We start from the raw sequence: 17,268 nt of genomic DNA, 5'->3' as shown, positions 1-17,268 counted from the left end.
CAAAATCCTATTGGCCCTTTTCCCCCATCACATGACATTGTTGGCTCATGTTTAACTTGTTCCCCACAAGGACTCCAAGGTCTTTTTCACACGTACTGATGTCAAGCCAGGCATTGTCCCCCATTCTGTCTATTTGCATTTCCTTTTTTCTGCCTAAGTGGAGTCTCTGTTGAACTTCATTGTGTTCGCTTTGGCCCATCATCTCTCTAATCTGTGAAGATCGTTTGGAACTCTGCTCCTGTCTTCTGGGGTATTGGCTCTCCCTCCCCATTTGGTCTATCTGCAAACTTGATGGACATGCCTTCTAACCCGTCATCTAAGTCATTAAGAAAGATCTTGAACAATAGTCTTACATGTCAATATATTGAAAATGGATCTGATATTATTGAAAGCTGATCACTTTATACTTGAGATATTTTCTTTTCCAAAATCAGTTTAAGATGCTGGTAATCACAAGGTATTCCCCGTAGTAACCTATGGATGTGAGAGCTAACAACAACAACAACAACAACAACAACACTTTATTTGTACCCTGCTACCATCTCCCCAAGGGACGCGGTGCGGCTTACATGAGGCCGAGCTCGAACACAACAATACAAGCAATAATCACAACAATACAAGTAATTAAAATAAAAACATAAACAGTAAACATATAACATTATCAATAAGACAACATACAATAAAAAACTGTGGGAAGGCCAAATGTAAAATTAAAATTGGAAATAGTGCTGAACATGGACGAAAAGATGATAGTAGCGTTTGTGGAAAGACATACGAGCAGACCTAAAAAATATAAAGTGCTTAGAGGCACACTGGAACAACCATGTTTTCAAGCTCCTCCTGAAAACTGCCAGGGTAGGGGCCTGCCTGATGTCCTCAGGGAGTGAGTTCCAGAGTCGAGGGGCCACCACCGAAAAGGCCCTCTCTCTGGAGCTGGACCATAAGGAAGACTGAGTGAAGGAAGATAGATGCTTTTGAACTGTGGTGCAGGAGGAAAATTCTGAGAGTGCCTTGGCCCGCAACCAGTCCATACTTCAGGAAATAAAGCCCGACTGCTCACTGGAGGGAAGGATATTAGAGGCCAAGATGAAGTACTTTGGCCACATCATGAGACGACAGGAAAGCTTAGAGAAGACAATGATGCTTGGGAAAATGGAAGGAAAAAGGAAGAGGGGCCAACCAAGGGCAAGATGGATGGATAGTATCCTTGAAGTGACTGGCTTGTCTCTGAAGGAACTGGGGGTGGTGACGGCTGACAGGGAGCTCTGGCGTGGGCTGGTCCATGAGGTCACAAAGAGTCGGAAGCGACTGAACAAATAAACAACAACAAATCGCAAGGCTGCCTTCAAGGCCAATGGGCTTGTAACCCATATTTATTTGTATTTTTTCTGTTTAGTCTCACATTTATTGTCAACTGCTTTCAGTCCCTGTGCCATTGCGCCTGGGGGCTATAACTCTTAATGAAAGAGGCATGGACATGGCATCTTTCCCCAGGGGATTGCTTCTTGCCCTCCTATAGGAAACTGGAACTCCCAAAGACCAAAACACAACAGATAACTTGAAATTGTATTTATTGTTCACAATGAGATCTTTCTCAGGCATAAGCTTGATGTTTCAACAGGGATAAAGGAAATATACTTTACAATCTCTGAAGTCCAAGAAGTTTGCAGCTGAGAAGCTTTTCCTGTTTCCCCTTTCCTCAATGGCTGTGAATATCGGAATAAACACAACCCCAGTCCAATGGCCTATGTTGAAGGGACAAGACCTTCTTCTGGTGCCAAAAGAACTGGTTTGAAGGCGCTTGGGTCTCCTCAATGTTGTCCAGGACGATCTGGACATAAAGCATGAGTCCCAAGGGTAAAAAACCTTAGAATTGGTGCTAAGAGGTAATTTAAGCAGGGGCTTTTAGAGCCAAGTCTCTTACTCATGTCCATCTGATAGAAACTCTGATGGCAGAATGAAAAAAGGGAAGCACTCCCCTCCTCCAGGAAGAGGTGGAGCCAAACAATTGAGCTTGAGAAAGCAATTCAACTGGTGCAAACAACACTGATTGACAGCTATAAATAACCAATCAATCCAACTATACATAGGCAGGGTAAAAAGGCAGGATTAAGCATGATAAAGGTAAAGGTAGTCCCCTGACATCAAGTCCAGTCATGTCTGACTCTGGGGTGTAGTGCTCATCTCCATTTCTAAGCCGAAGAGCCAGTGTTGTCCGTAGACACCTCCAAGGTCTTGTGGTCGGCATGACTGCATGGAGCGCCGTTACCTTCCCGCTGGAGCGGTACCTATTGATCTACTCACATTTGAATGTTTTCGAACTGCTAGGTTGGCAGAAGCTAGGGCTGACAGCAGAAGCTGACGCCGCTCCCCGGAATCGAACCTGTGACCTTTCGATCAACAAGCTCAGCAGCTCAGTGCTTTAACCCACTGCGCCACCGGGGGCTCCTTAGGCATGATACAACAGTTTAAATCTTGCAACTAACAGTCCTACACATAGGTGGTGCCACTCGCGCCGTCACAGTCCCAATACTGAAAGAAAAGCAAAATTAAAATAAGGTAAATAAGAAAAAATTAAAAATCTTTTCATCTGATTTTGAAGTTGAGGCTGAGTCTCCCTGCTTTATATAGACAAAATGGCTCAACTCAAAGGTACCAAAGAATCCAATGTAACTCGATTACATTTAGTCATCATGGGATGCTGAGGGTGTTGGCGATGCGGGTGGAAAGTAAAAATCTGGAATTGGAATCGACCCAAGGAGCTAAACATTGGCACAGGAAGGCTCCATACTGCAACATTTCATTGCAGTGCCCACTTGCCAACACTTAAATGCCACGGAGCGTTGCACTTTAAAATTATATTCCAAGAACACTAAGGGAAAACTCACTCAAATAGCATTAAAATCCCATAAAAATCCAGTTCATAAAATAGAATATAGTTCATAAAATACATAAAATGGTTGCAATTATCGAAAATTAGCCAACATAAAATGGTCGTGATTTATAATAGGTTCCCAAACACTCACTTGAATGGAGAAAGCTTTGCCTATCCTTTGTCAAATTATGTTTGATAGGGATGCTCTTTGGGGAGGGCTAGTCCCATAACACACAGTGACGCTGACTGGTGTCCCATTCAAATGAACAGGAAGATGTTCTCCTGCAAAGACCTTTGTGGACATGGAGATCATGGATGGGGCAGAGATGTCATATATGGTCAACACAAAACCCACTTGGCTTTTGTGTGTCTTTCTGTATGTGTGTTAGGGGACCGAAAGAAGGCTGTGTTCTGCAACAAACTGGAATGTCCATTTTATATTCATCCTTTGTATTTATTTCGATTTGCTCCAAAGAAATGGGAAATTATTGTTTCCATTTGATGTTTGATGTTTTGTTAGTATGTCTGTTATAACAGGCTGTGCTTTTTATTTAATTTTAGTTTGTTAAGTTATAATTCGTATTTATATGTTGAGTTGTATAAATTTTGTTAGTATGGATATATTGTTGTATTCGGGCATTGAATGTTTGCCTTTTATGTTTGGCATCTGCCCTGAGTCCCCTTGGGGAGATAGAGTGGAATATAAATAAAGATTATTATGTATTATCGAAGGCTTTCGTGGCCGGAATCACTGGGTTGTTGTAGGTTTTTCCAAGCTGTATGGCCATGTTCTGGAGGCATTTTCTCCTGACGTTTCGCCTACATCTATGGCAAGCATCCTCAGAGGTAGTGAGGTCTGTTGGAAGTAGGAAAATGGGTTTATATATCTGTGGAATGACCAGGGTGGGACAAAGGACTTTTGTCTGCTGGAGCTAGGTGTGAATGTTTCAACTGACCACCTTGATTAGCATTTAATGGCTTGGAAGTCCCACCCTGCTCATTCCACAGATATATAAACCCATTTTCCTACTTCCAACAGACCTCATTACCTCTGAGGATGCTTGCCATAGATGCAGGCGAAACGTCAGGAGAAAATGCCTCCAGAACATGGCCATACAGCCCGGAAAAACCTACAACAACCCAAAGATTATTATTATTATTATTATTATTATTATTATTATTATTATTATTATTATCATAAACACAGCAAGATGAGTCCACAGCAGACACTCTGCTGGCTGTTGTATTGGATCATACGTCAGACACTTCCCAAGTGTCTAGGACTGTGTGATGTATCGCCGAATAATGCGTGCAGATCCCAGTAAGGTGGCCTTCTACAGATGGCAGATGGTAATTTTGTCAGTGCTAATTGTTTTTAAGTGCAGGCCAAGGTCTTTAGGCACTGCACCCAGTGTGCCAATCACCACTGGGACCACCTTTACTGGCTTGTGCCAGAGTCTTTGCAGTTCGATGTTGTTGTTATTATTATTATTATTATTATTATTATTATTATTATTATTAATTTTGTTCACATGTATATCCCACTGTTGGAGTTATCGTCCCAAAGTTGTCCAGTGAGGCCAGATTTCCACTGCCATATAATCCTGTTTCTGAATCCAGATGATCTGTTTTGAACTGGATTAAATGAATCTAAACTGCCATATAATCCAGTTCAAAGATGATAATTTGGATTCAGAAATTGAATTATATGTCAGTATAAACGGGGCTGAATTTTATCATGGCTCATGGATGACTAGAAACTGGATTTTCTAAGCCCCAGGCCCCTTCTACACTTCCATATAAAATCCAGATTGTCTGCTTTGAACTGGATTTTATATGGCAATGTGGACTCATATAATCCAGTTCATAGTAGATAATGTGAATTATCTGATTTGATAATGAGGATTATATGGCAGTGTAGAAGGGACCTCAAATCAAAGCCCTAACTGCTATGCACAGTTGGCTCTCAGACTGGATCTACCCTGCTGTATAATCCAGATTATCAAAGCAGATAATCAAGATTATCTGATTTGAACTAGATTATGTGTAGCCCTTTCTCCACTGCCATATAAAATCCGAATTGTCTGCTTTGAACTGGATTATAGCACAACGTAGACTCATAAAATCCAGTTCAAAACAGCTAATCTGGATTAGCTGCTTTCATAATCTGGATTATATAGCAGCATAGATCCAGCCATAGTCTACACTGCCATATAATCCAGTTCAAAGTTTTGGTTTTATTTTGCTGTAACCTGTTGCCCGGGCTTGGCCCCATGTAAGCCGCTCCGAGTCCACATTGGGGAGATGGTGGCGGGGTATAAATAAAGATTATTATTATTATTCGGTTCTTGTGGGGTTTTTTTGGGCTATAGGGCCATGTTCTAGAGGCATTTCTCCTGACGTTTCGCCTGCATCTATGGCAAGCATCCTCAGAGGTAGTGAGGTCTGTTGGAAATAGGACAGTGGGTTTATATATCTGTGGAATGGCTGGGGTGGGGCAAGGAGCTCTTCCCTGCTGGAGCTAGGTGTGAATGTTTCAGCTGACCACCTTCATTAGCATTTGAAGGCCTGCCTGAGCCTGGGAAAATCCCCTGTTGAGAGGTATTAAGATGTGCCTGGTTGTTTCCTCTCTGCTGTTTTGCTGTTGTAATTTTAGAGTTTTTTAATACTGGTAGTAATAGTAATAATTACTTATTGTTATTGTTACTATTCAAAGTAGATATTCTGGATTTTATATGGTTGATTCAGCCTTTGGATAATTGATATATTCTCAAGAAGGAAGTTTGGGAGTCTACCTTTATTTAACTGTTGGCTTTCAGAGTTATCAAACAAACTTCAGTGGTATATCAAATCTGTCCACCTATGCATTATGGTTTTCCCAAGTTCTATATATGATTATGAGACAAAACATACATCCTTACGAAAGCCAAACCCTTTGGTTCTACCCTGAAGGATACTATAGATCATTACCTGAAATATATGGCTGAATAAAATGGTGATTTTACCAAGCTACAAATCCTAGAATGCTATAGAATGGACCATGACAGTTAATGCATTTCCAGACTGACTCATCCCAAGCATTCTGTGAAATAACCCGGGCTTTTGTCTTTTCTCTTTCCAAAGGCAAAGGCAAGTGGGAGAAAGCTTCGGAAAGTAACCCTGAAAGTGTCTCCCAGAGGAATAATCCTCAGTGACAGTATAACCAATGAACCTATCGAAAACATCTCTATATACAGGTATGTCTCAGTGGGTTACCTTGGAGTGTGCAAAATGAGTTTTGAGAGCCTGACACTAAAAGTGCCTCAATATCATTCTTCTTTGTGTTCCTCATGCTATATCTCCACTCCTTAAATCCCTTCACTTTGCCCTATTATCTCTATGTGCATTTATTCAAGCACATCACTTCATGCGATCTTGACTTATCTTTGATGCCATGGCCATTGGTTTGAGAGGCCCTTCTTGTTTCTCTCCCATTCTATTCAATACACACATGAATTCTGCAGCACTGGTGGTCACAGCTGACCTCCAGTTAGAGTACTCAAGGGCCAGGGCTTTTATGGATGAGAGGCCACCACTGAGAAGGCCCGCTAGTTGTGCTTGTGAGGGGGGTGGGACCAAGAGCAGGGCCTCCCCTGATGGTATTAGCCTCTGAATTGGATCATAGGGGGAGATTATGTTCGGACAGGTAAGCTGGGCCAGAAACATTTATGGTAGTGTTTCTTAACCTTCCTAATGCTGCGACCTCTGAATACAGTTCCTCATGTTGTGGTGACCCCCAACCATAACATTATTTTCGCTGCTACTTCATAGCTGTAATTTTGCTATTGTTATGAATCATCAAATCAAATCATTTATTTCGGTCATTGACCAGCACAGGAAATAGAGTCACATTTTCATACAAACTTGGTATGTTTGGTACATTAAAAATATAAAGCACAATATGGATGAGGGAGCAGAAGGGAAGGGGAAACAGGTTAAAAACATACAATGCCCAGATCCATCACCAAATTTTAGATTCAGAGAGGAAGATTACTGGAGATGTAATCTTGTTATGAATCATAATGTAAATATCTGATATGCAGGATGTATTTTCATTTACTGGACCAAATTTGGCACAAATACCCCATGTGCCCAAATTTGAATACTGGTGGGGTTGGGGAGGAGTTGATTTTGTCATTTGGGAGTCATAGTTGCTGGGATTTATAGTTCACCTACAATCGAAAGAGCATTCCAAACTCCACCAACAATGGAATTGTACCAAACTTGGCTCACAGAACTCCCATGACCAACAGAAAATACTGGAAGGGATTGGTGGGTTTTGGAGTTTTGGAGTTGTAGTTCACCGACATCCATAGAGCACTGTGGACTCAAACAATGATGGATCTGGACCAAATTTGGCATGAATACACAATATGCCCAAATGTGAACACTGATGGAGTTTGGGGAAAACAGACCTTGACATTTGGGATTTGAAGTTTATTTATTTATTTATTTCGGTTTCTTCTACCTCGCCCTTCTCACCCCGAAGGGGACTCAGGGCGGCTTACAAAGGCATAATTCGATGCCAGCATCACATAACAGTAGTAAAACAAAATAACATCAATTAAACAGTTGAACTGTTAAACAACAATTCCTGCATTGCAACCCTAAAACCAGTAAAACCAATAAAACCAATAAAACAATGCAAACCTAATTACTCCTCATAGACGGTCAGCGTTCGCTATCTCATAGTCCAAATTCCAATTCCACATTGTCAGTCCTGTCAGTCCTAGTCGTTTGATTGTCCTTATCTAGTTGTCAGATTGCCCAAAGGCCTGGTCCCACAACCACATCTTTACTTTCCTCCTGAAGGAGAGGAGGGATGTTGATGCCCTAATTTCTCCCAGGAGTGAGTTCCACAGGTGAGGGGCCACCACCGAGAAGGCCCTGCTCCTCGTCCCCACCAACCTCACTTGTGATAACGGTGGGGTCGAGAGCAGGGCCTCCCCAGATGATTTCAGACTCCGGGGTGGGACGTAGAGGGAGATACATTCAGACAGATACACTGGACCGGAACTGTACAGGGTTTTGTAGGTCAAAACCAGCACCTTGAATTGTGCTCGGAACTGAACCGGCAGCCAGTGGAGCTGACACAGCAGGGGGGTGGTGTGCTCCCTGTATGACGCTCCGGTGAGTAATCTGGCTGCCGCTCGCTGGACCAGTTGAAGTTTCCGAACAGTCTTCAAGGGCAACCCCACGTAGAGTGCGTTGCAGTAGTCTATTCGGGATTTGAAGTTGCTGGGATTTATAGTTCACCTACAATTCGGGATTTGAAGTTGCTGGAATTTATAGTTCACCTACAAGCATTCTGAACCCTACCAACGATAGAATTGGGTCAAATTTCCCACACAGAACCCCAATGACCAACAGAAAATATTGTGTTTTCTGATGATCTTTGGTGACCCCTCTGAAATCCCCTCGCAACCCCCCAGGGGTCCTGACCCCCAGCTTGAGAAATACTGATTTATGGCTTTATAGGCTAAAGCCAGCACTTTCAATTGTGTTTGGTAGCAGAGCGGCAACCAGTGGAGCTGACACAACAAGGGGTTGCTCCCTGTACACTGCACCACTGAGGGATCTGGCTGCTGTCCATTGGACTACTCGAAGCTTCCAAACAGTCTTCAAAGGCAACCCCACGTAGAGGGTGTTGCAGTAGTCTATTCGGGGTGTAATTTATGATTTGTCTTGTGGTGAAAGTGGGGTGTAAAGTTAACAGCAACAACACAACCCTGAAAGCATGGAACAATTGGCAGATGCCAGCAGTGGCCTCATGCCTCTATTCCTCCCTTTCCAAACATATTCACATCATGGAGATTATTTAGCAGCAAGTTGAAGACATTTTTATTTCCATTCCTATTTGCTTAATGTGCATCATGGGAAATAGTTGCTGTGCTTGGGGGAAAAAAAGTTTTTAGAAATTGTAATGCGTTCCACTGATTGGCATTTTAATTTTGTTTTCCAAAAATAATAATAATAAAGCTCCATAAGTCACCAACTGTGCTTGAATATGTAATACCATTTTCTAAAAGATTTCTTTGATTTTCAGAGTGTTTTATAGTTTCGGTTATGAAAGCGCTAGTCTTAATCCCTTAAAAGAAAGCTCTATTGCTTTGGGGAAGAGATGGAAGACTGGGTTTTGCTGGAGCTACTCTGGATTTCACAGGCGCTATCCAAGGTACTGAAACCTACTTCAGGGATAAGGCTCCGCACATTGGAGAGCCCCAGCATGGATTTACCTCCTTGAAACAACAGTCGCTGGCCACATCTGTCTTAAAGGCTTTCAAGTTCCTCGCGATGGAGGAATTTGAATCAGAAGGAACTGCATTTGGTTTAGAGATCTGCTCAGAACAGCAAAGTGGCGTTTTGTTGTTGTTGTTGTTGTTTGTCACGTCAGGAGTGACTTGAGAAACTGCAAGTCGTTTCTGGTGTGAGAGAATTGGCTGTCTGCAAGGACGTTGCTCAGGGGATGACAGGATGTTTTTTTATCTTTTACCATCCTTGTCACTGCCTTGGTCCTTTCACTATTGGCTGCTACTTCTCAGCGGATGTCAGGTGGTGCAATACCGGCTAGACACTGTAATTTCTCCAGTGGTGTAGGGCGCAGACACCCCATGATAATGCGACATGCCTCATTAAGAGCCACATCCACTGTTTTAGCATGGTGTGATGCGTTCCACACTGGGCATGTGTACTCAGCAGCAGAGCAGCAAAGCGCAGGGACAGATGTCTTCACTGTGTCTGGTTGTGATCCCCAGGTTGTGCCAGTCAGCTTTCATACGATATTATTTCTAGCAGCCACTTTTTGCTTGACATTCAAGCAGTGCTTCTTATAAGTCAGAGCAGGGTCCAGAGTAACTCCCAGGTATTTTGGTGTGCTCCAATGCTTAGGTGGGATTCCTTCCCAGATAGTCCTCAGAGCTCAAGATGCTTGTCTGATCTAAAGGTGAAAAGCACATGTCTGCATTTTAGCTGGTTTAGGAATCAGCTGGTTTTCCCTGTAATAGGCAGTAAGAGCACCTAAAGCTTCAGAGAGCTTCTGTTCAACCATTTTTAAAGCCCCCTGCTTGAGCGGTGATGGCACGATCATCAGCATAGATGAAACTCTCTGTCCCTTCTGGCAGTGGCTGATCATTGCTGTAAATATTAAACATTGAGAGAGCAAGCACACTATCCTAAGGCAGACTGTTCTTCTATTTTCGCCATCTGCTTCTCTGGCCCTGGAACTAAACAAAAAAAGCTCCTAATTTAAGTAGGTAAGGTGGTAATCCTTTGTGATATTATACATTTTTTTTCAGTAGGAGGCGATGATTTATAGTCTCATAAGCTGCTGACTAGATGTGAAGCACAGTGACTGGCCAATCTTAATCCAAAATCACTTTGGAAATGGCAGCTCTTCTGGGTGTTGCCATCCAAAAAGTAAATTTGAGGGGATTTTGGGAGCTGTAATTCAACAAGGTAATATTTGTAAACTACACAAGAGCATATTATTTTTTATTTTGCTGCAATATAAGGTAACACTTCTGAAAGCAAGGCCATTTTTTTTTAAAAAAAGGTCAGGACCCTGACCCAATAGTCTCTCTTGTTTAATTCTAATAGTGGGCATAGCTTAACAGACCTGTCTTTGGCAAGTTGCTGTCTTGTTTACTTAGAATCATAGAATCAAAGAGTTGGAAGAGACCTCATGGGCCATCCAGTCCAACCCCCTGCCAAGAAGCAGGAATGTTGCATTCAAATCACCCCTGACAGATGGCCATCCAGTCTCTGTTTAAAAGCTTCCAAAGAAGGAGCCTCCACCACACTCCAGGACAGAGAGTTCCACTGCTGAACGGCTCTCACAGTCAGGAAGTTCTTCCTCATGTTCAGGTGGAATCTCCTCTCTTGTAGTTTGAAGCCATTGTTCTGCGTCCTAGTCTCCAAGGAAGCAGAAAACAAGCTTGCTCCCTCCTCCCTGTGGCTTCCTCTCATATATTTATACATGGCTATCATATCTCCTCTCAGCCTTCTCTTCTTCAGGCTAAACATGCCCAGCTCCTTAAGCTGCTCCTCATAGGGCTTGTTCTCCAGACCCTTGATAATTTTAGTTGCCCTCCTCTGGACACATTCCAGCTTGTCAATATCTCTCTTGAATTGTGGTGCCCAGAATTGGACACAATATTCCAGGTGTGGTCTAACCAAAGCAGAATAGAGGGGTACCATTACTTCCCTAGATCTAGACACTATGCTCCTATTGATGCAGGCCAAAATCCTATTGGCTTTTTTTGCCGCCACATCACATTGTTGGCTCATGTTTAACTTGTTGTCCACAAGGACTCCAAGATCTTTTTCACACGTACTGCTCTTGAGCCAGGCATTGTCCCCCATTTTGTATCTTTGCATTTTGTTTTTCCTGCCAAAGTGGAGTATCTTGCATTTGTCACTGTTGAACTTCATTTTGTTAGTTTTGGCCCATCTCTCTAATCTGTCAAGGTCGTTTTGAATCCTGCTCCTGTCCTCTGGAGTATTGGCTATCCCTCCCAATTTGGTGTCATCTGCAAACTTGATGATCATGCCTTCTAGCCCTTCATCTAAGTCATTAATAAAGATGTTGAACAGGACCGGGCCCAGGACGGAACCTTGCGGCACTCCACTTGTCACTTTTTCCCAAGATGAAGAGGAAGCATTGGTGAGCACCCTCTGGGTTTGTCCATTTAACCAATTACTTAGTTTTTTGATAGCTAGAAAAGGGTACTCCAGATATCTACCTAGTGTTAAGGTTAAAGGAAACCATATTTTTGTTTAAATATATGGTGGAAATGTATTACATTGGACCCTAATGCCTTTAATTGAGGTCATCGAATAGCTTTAGCCATGAGTGGAAAAAAGTTTCTTGATACGTCTCTATATCATTCTTCACATGGAGTCTTGCATAAACTGTGTTGGAAAACTCATTAATTTTGAAGGCTGTGCTGAGTGGCATTTACTCTTAAATATTAATAAAGTTTGCACATGTCACTTAGCAGAGGAAGGTCCCCTTGAAACCATTTTTCTTCCTTTCCCTCCCTTTTTGATAGCATGTTGAAAGGATTTTTTCACTGCTGTTATGAAAACCAACATTATCTGCTTTAAAAAGAAACAAATTATAGGGAAAGGGGGGAAAAACATAAGTGGCTTTTATAAAAACAAAGCATCCCGAAGCTTCATATGGGACAAATGTAGGACTTGCTGGAGCAAAACAAGAAACTAATGTGATGTAAATTCATTTTGAATGTGGCTTTTTAAAAAGGCAAGAAACTCCACTGGGAGATCTGTTGTTCTTTTCTTGGGAAGAGAGATCCCTTCTTCAAGCTGTAGCACAAACTTCCTCTTGCCTGAAACAGGGAAGTGAGTTCGGCCTCCTCTTTCCCAGTGATTCCTCATTCTTCTGCTCGATTTTCAATGGGTTGTTGTTGTTCATTCGTTCAGTCGTCTCCGACTCTTCGTGACCTCATGGACCAGCCCACGCCAGAGCTCCCTGTCGGCCGTCACCACCCCCAGCTCCTTCAAGGTCAGTCCAGTCACTTCAAGGATGCCATCCATCCATCTTGTCCTTGGTCGTCCCCTCTTCCTTTTACCTTCCACTTTCCCCAGCATAATTGTCTTCTCTAGGCTTTGCTGTCTCCTCATGATGTGGCCAAAGTACTTCAACTTTGTCTCTAGTATCCTTCCCTCCAATGAGCAGTCGGGCTTTATTTCTTGGAGGATGGACTGGTTGGATCTTCTCACGGTCCAAGGCACTCTCAGAACTTTCCTCCAACACCACAGCTCAAAAGCATCGATCTTCCTTCGCTCGGCCATCCCTAAGGTCCAGCTCTCACATCCGTAGGTTACTACAGGGAATACCATGGCTTTGACTATGCAGATTTTTGTTGCCAGTGTGATGTCTCTACTCTTTTCTATTTTATCGAGACTGGACATTGCTCTCCTCCCAAGAAGTAAGCGTCTCCTGATTTCTTGGCCACAATCTGCATCTGCAGTAATTTTTGCACCTAGAAATACAAAGTCTGTCACAGCCTTCAATGGGAGATGGGGCCAATCGGGGAGGGTCCCTTAAGCACCACTATGGTGTGTTTGGAGCTCTTCTACTGGAGCGGGGAATATCTTGCAGCCACTTCAGCTACGTTTGAATCAAGACAGGCCACAATTTTCTTGTTGGAAGACTAGACCTACTTTCTGCACAAAGAATAGTGGGAGTTTGTGGACAGAAAATGCAATGTTACGGTCAAAGTACCCATTATTATTATTATTATTATTATCATTATTAACTTTATTTATACCCCGCTAACATCTCCCGAAGGACTCAGTGCGACTTACAAAAGGCCAAGGCCCTCAATAAAACAACAACATAACAAATACAACAATAAAACTCATAAAGCAAACAAAAAAAATTAAAGCAATAACAATAAACATTAAAAACAGTAACACGACGCATTTAAAACTAAGGCCGGACCAAATGTAATGAATAAAATTTAAAAGTGCTGGACATGACAGGTGACATGTATAGGTTTTTAGAGGTAGTGCTGTGTGCAGACAATCTTAAATCTCTAGTAAAGTGCATTGGGACATGATGCTAGGAGCTTCCTATTCTGGAAAGGCACACCGGAACAGCCACGTCTTCAATCTCTTCCTGAAGACTGCCAGCGTTGGGGCTTGTCTAATGTCCTTGGGGAGAGAGTTCCAGAGTCGGGGGGCTACCACAGAGAAGGCCCTGTCCCTCGTCCCCACCAACCGCGCTTGCGACGCAGGTGGGATCGTGAGCAGAGCCTCTCCAGATGATCGGAGAGATCGTGTGGGTTCGTATACGGAGATGCGGTCACGCAGGTAGTCAGGTCCCAAACCGTTTAGGGCTTTGTAGGTAAGCACCTGCACCTTGAATTAGGACTGGAAAATGAACTGCAACCAATGGAGCTCCTTAAACAGGAGGGTTGACCTCTCTTTGTAAGGAGCACCAGTTATCAACCTGGCCGCCGCCCGTTGGACCAGTTGGAATTTCCAGGCCGTTTTCAAGGGCAGCCCCACGTAGAGCGCATTGCAGTAGTCCAATCTGGAGGTGACCAAGGCGTGGACCACCCCGGCCAGATCAGCCTTCACGAGGTACGGTCGCAGTTGGTGCACGAGTCTCAGTTGTGCAAAAGCCCTCCCGGCCACCGCCTGAGCCTCAAGCGTAAGTGATGAATCCAAGAGGACACCCAAGCTGTGGACCTGTGACTTCAGGGGGAGTGTAACCCCATCCAGCACAGGCTGCCACCCTATACCCCATGGTTGCAATATCCACAGTTTCATGTACCCATGTCTGACAAAATGTGTCTTCTAAGGGTGTGTGAAACGGCATGGAATCCATTCTGGGTTTTTTTCTGCTCTGAATTATGAATCCGAATGATCTGCCTCCTAATCTCCTGGAATCTTCCCGAAAAACAGAATGGAAGCTGAAACTGAATTCAGGGCTTGTGTTTGACATGTGTGGATCAGAGTGTAGGACTAATATTAGACCAAGGTTTCACATCCCCAGTCAACCATATAGTGAATGGCAGTCACTCTGTCTCAGCATAGACCTGTCCAAAAAGACTCTGAGAGAGTAAAGTTTTTTTGTTGTTGTTTATTCATTCAGTCGCTTGAGACTTGTCATGACCGCCTGGATTAGCTCAGGCCAGAGCTCCCTGCTGGCCATGGCGTCCCCCAACTCCTTCAAGGTCAAGCTAGTCACTTCAAGGATACCATCCATCTACCTTGCCCTTGATCGGCCCCTCTTCCTTTTTCCTTCCATTTTCCCCAGCATCATTCAATTCTCCAAGCTTTCCTGTCTTCTCATTATGCGACCAACATACTGCATCTTTCTCTCTAATATCCGTCCCTCCAGTGAGTAGTTAGGCTTTATTTCCTGGAGTATGCACTGGTTGGATCTTCTTGCGGTTCAAGGCACTCTTCCATTGCTCAGCCTTCCTTATGTTCCAGCTCTCGTATCCATAGGTTACTATGCGGAATGCCACTGCTTTAACAATGCGGACCTTCATTGCCAGTTGACGTCTCTACTCTTTACTGTTTTATCAAGATGGGTCAATGCTCTCTTCCAAAGAAGTAAACATCTTCTGATTTCCTGCCTGCAGTCTGTGACTGCAGTCATCTTCATGCCTAGAAATACAAAGTTTGTCACTACCTCCATGTTTTCTCCCTCTATTTGCCAGTTATCAATCAGTCTGGTCACCATAATCTTGGTTTTTTTAACTGCAACCCAGCTTTTGCACTTTTTTAAATAAATGATTTTTATTGATTTTTGCAGAAAAAAGCAAACATAACATACTTTAAAACTACAGATCCATATTTCTACAATCGTCTATTCACTAAACATTTCCTCACCCCACGCACATCAGCGAAACTAGAAGAAGAGAAAAATGAAAAAACAAGCAAACAAACAAAAAGGGACCCAAAAACAAAGACCAAAAAAACCCCCATGAAAACAAACACCTTGTGACTTCTGCTCTTCATTTTTCGCTTCCCTTATTTGTCATATTTCACCCTTTCCTCTCCAAATCCTTTAAGAGAGGAAGGTGGAAGATTTTTGTTCATAAAATAAACATCTCTCTTATCTATTATCTTCTTATCAACTTTTGCACTTTTTTTTTATTTAAACTTGGTTAGAAGGCTCCTCAGCTCCTCCTTGCTTTTGGCCATCAAAGTGGTATCATCTTCATACCTAACGTTGTTAATGTTTCATCTAGCAATTTTACTCCAGCCTTGGATACGTCAAGCCCCACACGTCACATGATGTGTTCTGCATACAAGTTGAATAGGTTAGGTGAGAGTAGACAGCCCTGCCATACTCCTTTTTCAGTCTTGAAGTTGGAGAACCAGAATAAAATGGGAGAAAAACAGGATATACATATAATAAATGAAAAAAAATCTGTAAACTGAGAACAAATCTTGGAATTCTGATGGTTACATAACTATGGCTTATGCCAATATATGTATATATTGTGGAGGACATGACCTCCTTGCACAATTGTTGTTGTTGTTCATTCGTTCAGTCGTCTCTGACTCTTTGTGACCTCATGGACCAGCCCACGCCAGAGCTCCCTGTCGGCCGTCACCACCCCCAGCTCCTTCAAGGTCAGTCCAGTCACTTCAAGTATGTCATCCATCCATCTTGCCCTTGGTCGGTTCCCTTACACAATAGGTGTACAATATCACCTCCTTTAGCTGGATGAGGGGGGTTACACGTTTCCCTCAAAATACTAAAGGTTTTAGCTGGAAGATGCTCAAGTGTATCCCCACAGGATGGAGGAATAGCATTGCATCTGGAAACTTGTCCCTCAGTTGCTATTTTGCTCCCAGAAAGGAAGGAGGGGAAGGGGAGCAGACTGCACCCCAGACAACAGTGTGAGTACTGAATAAGCTCTTCCATAGAAAAAGAAAATGAAAGAAAACTGCCATTTCTAGATGTCCTAGTCATCTGTAAACCAGACCAACAATTGGGTCACACAGTTTACAGAAAACCTACACACAGAGATAGATACCTTCATAAAAACTCCAACCATCACCCAAGTCAAAAAAGAAGCACCATTAAAGCCTTGGCAGACCGTGCAAAAAGAATCTGCAAACCCCAACTCCTCCAAGATGAACTGAACCACCTCAACTGGGCTCTCCAGGCCAATGGATACTCCACCTCAGACATCAGAAGAGCTGCAAGACCGAGAACAAGCCACGACAGTCAGACAAAGATCCACTCAGAGGAAAAGTGTTCTTGCCATACATCAAGGGAACCACTGACCGCATAGGGAAGCTGATGAAGAAACACAACATACAAACTATCCACAGACCCACTAAGAAAATCCAACAAATGCTACGTTAAGCTAAGGACAAGAGGGATCCTCTCACCTCTGCAGGAGTCTACTGCATACCATGCAGCTGTGGACAAGTCTACATAGGGACCACCAAACGCAGCATCGCCCAAACACGAATCAAGGAACATGAAAGGCACTGCAGACTACTTCAACCAGAGAAGTCAGCCATAGCAGAGCACCTGATGAACCAACCTGGACACAACATATTATTGAAGAACACAGAAATGCTGGACCACTCTCACAACCACCATGTCAGGCTACACAGAGAAGCCATTGAAATCCACAAGCATGTGGACAATTTCAACAGAAAGGAAGAAACCATGAAAATGAACAAAATCTGGTTACCAGTACTAAAAAAACAAAACTCAAACACAGGGGAACTCCAGATAAGAAACAATCACGAACACCTAATCGTCTCTCAACAAAGGAATGTCCCAGGCAGCAACAAGCCACACCTAAAAACTGTCAGGCCATCAAATGCTAATCAAGGTGGCCAGTTGA

The 17,268-nt window shown here is 43.1% G+C and overlaps 1 protein-coding gene across 2 annotated transcripts in view; it reads left to right on the top strand.

Moving 5' to 3' along the window:
- The window catches only part of LDLRAP1 (low density lipoprotein receptor adaptor protein 1), a 156,687-nt gene that overhangs the window by 49,832 nt on the left and 89,587 nt on the right, over positions 1-17,268 (top strand). For both annotated transcript variants that reach the window (XM_060784440.2, XM_060784439.2), the window contains exon 3: positions 5,999-6,111. In XM_060784440.2, coding sequence (XP_060640423.2) covers positions 5,999-6,111 — 113 coding nt within the window. The remainder of the gene's footprint in view (positions 1-5,998; positions 6,112-17,268) is intronic.

Source organism: Anolis sagrei, chromosome X, assembly GCF_037176765.1.
Source record: "Anolis sagrei isolate rAnoSag1 chromosome X, rAnoSag1.mat, whole genome shotgun sequence".
NCBI classification, from domain to species: Eukaryota; Metazoa; Chordata; class Lepidosauria; order Squamata; family Dactyloidae; genus Anolis; species Anolis sagrei.
The sequence above is the reverse complement of the archived record's forward strand: the minus strand, read 5'-3'. Positions and strand labels throughout refer to the sequence as shown.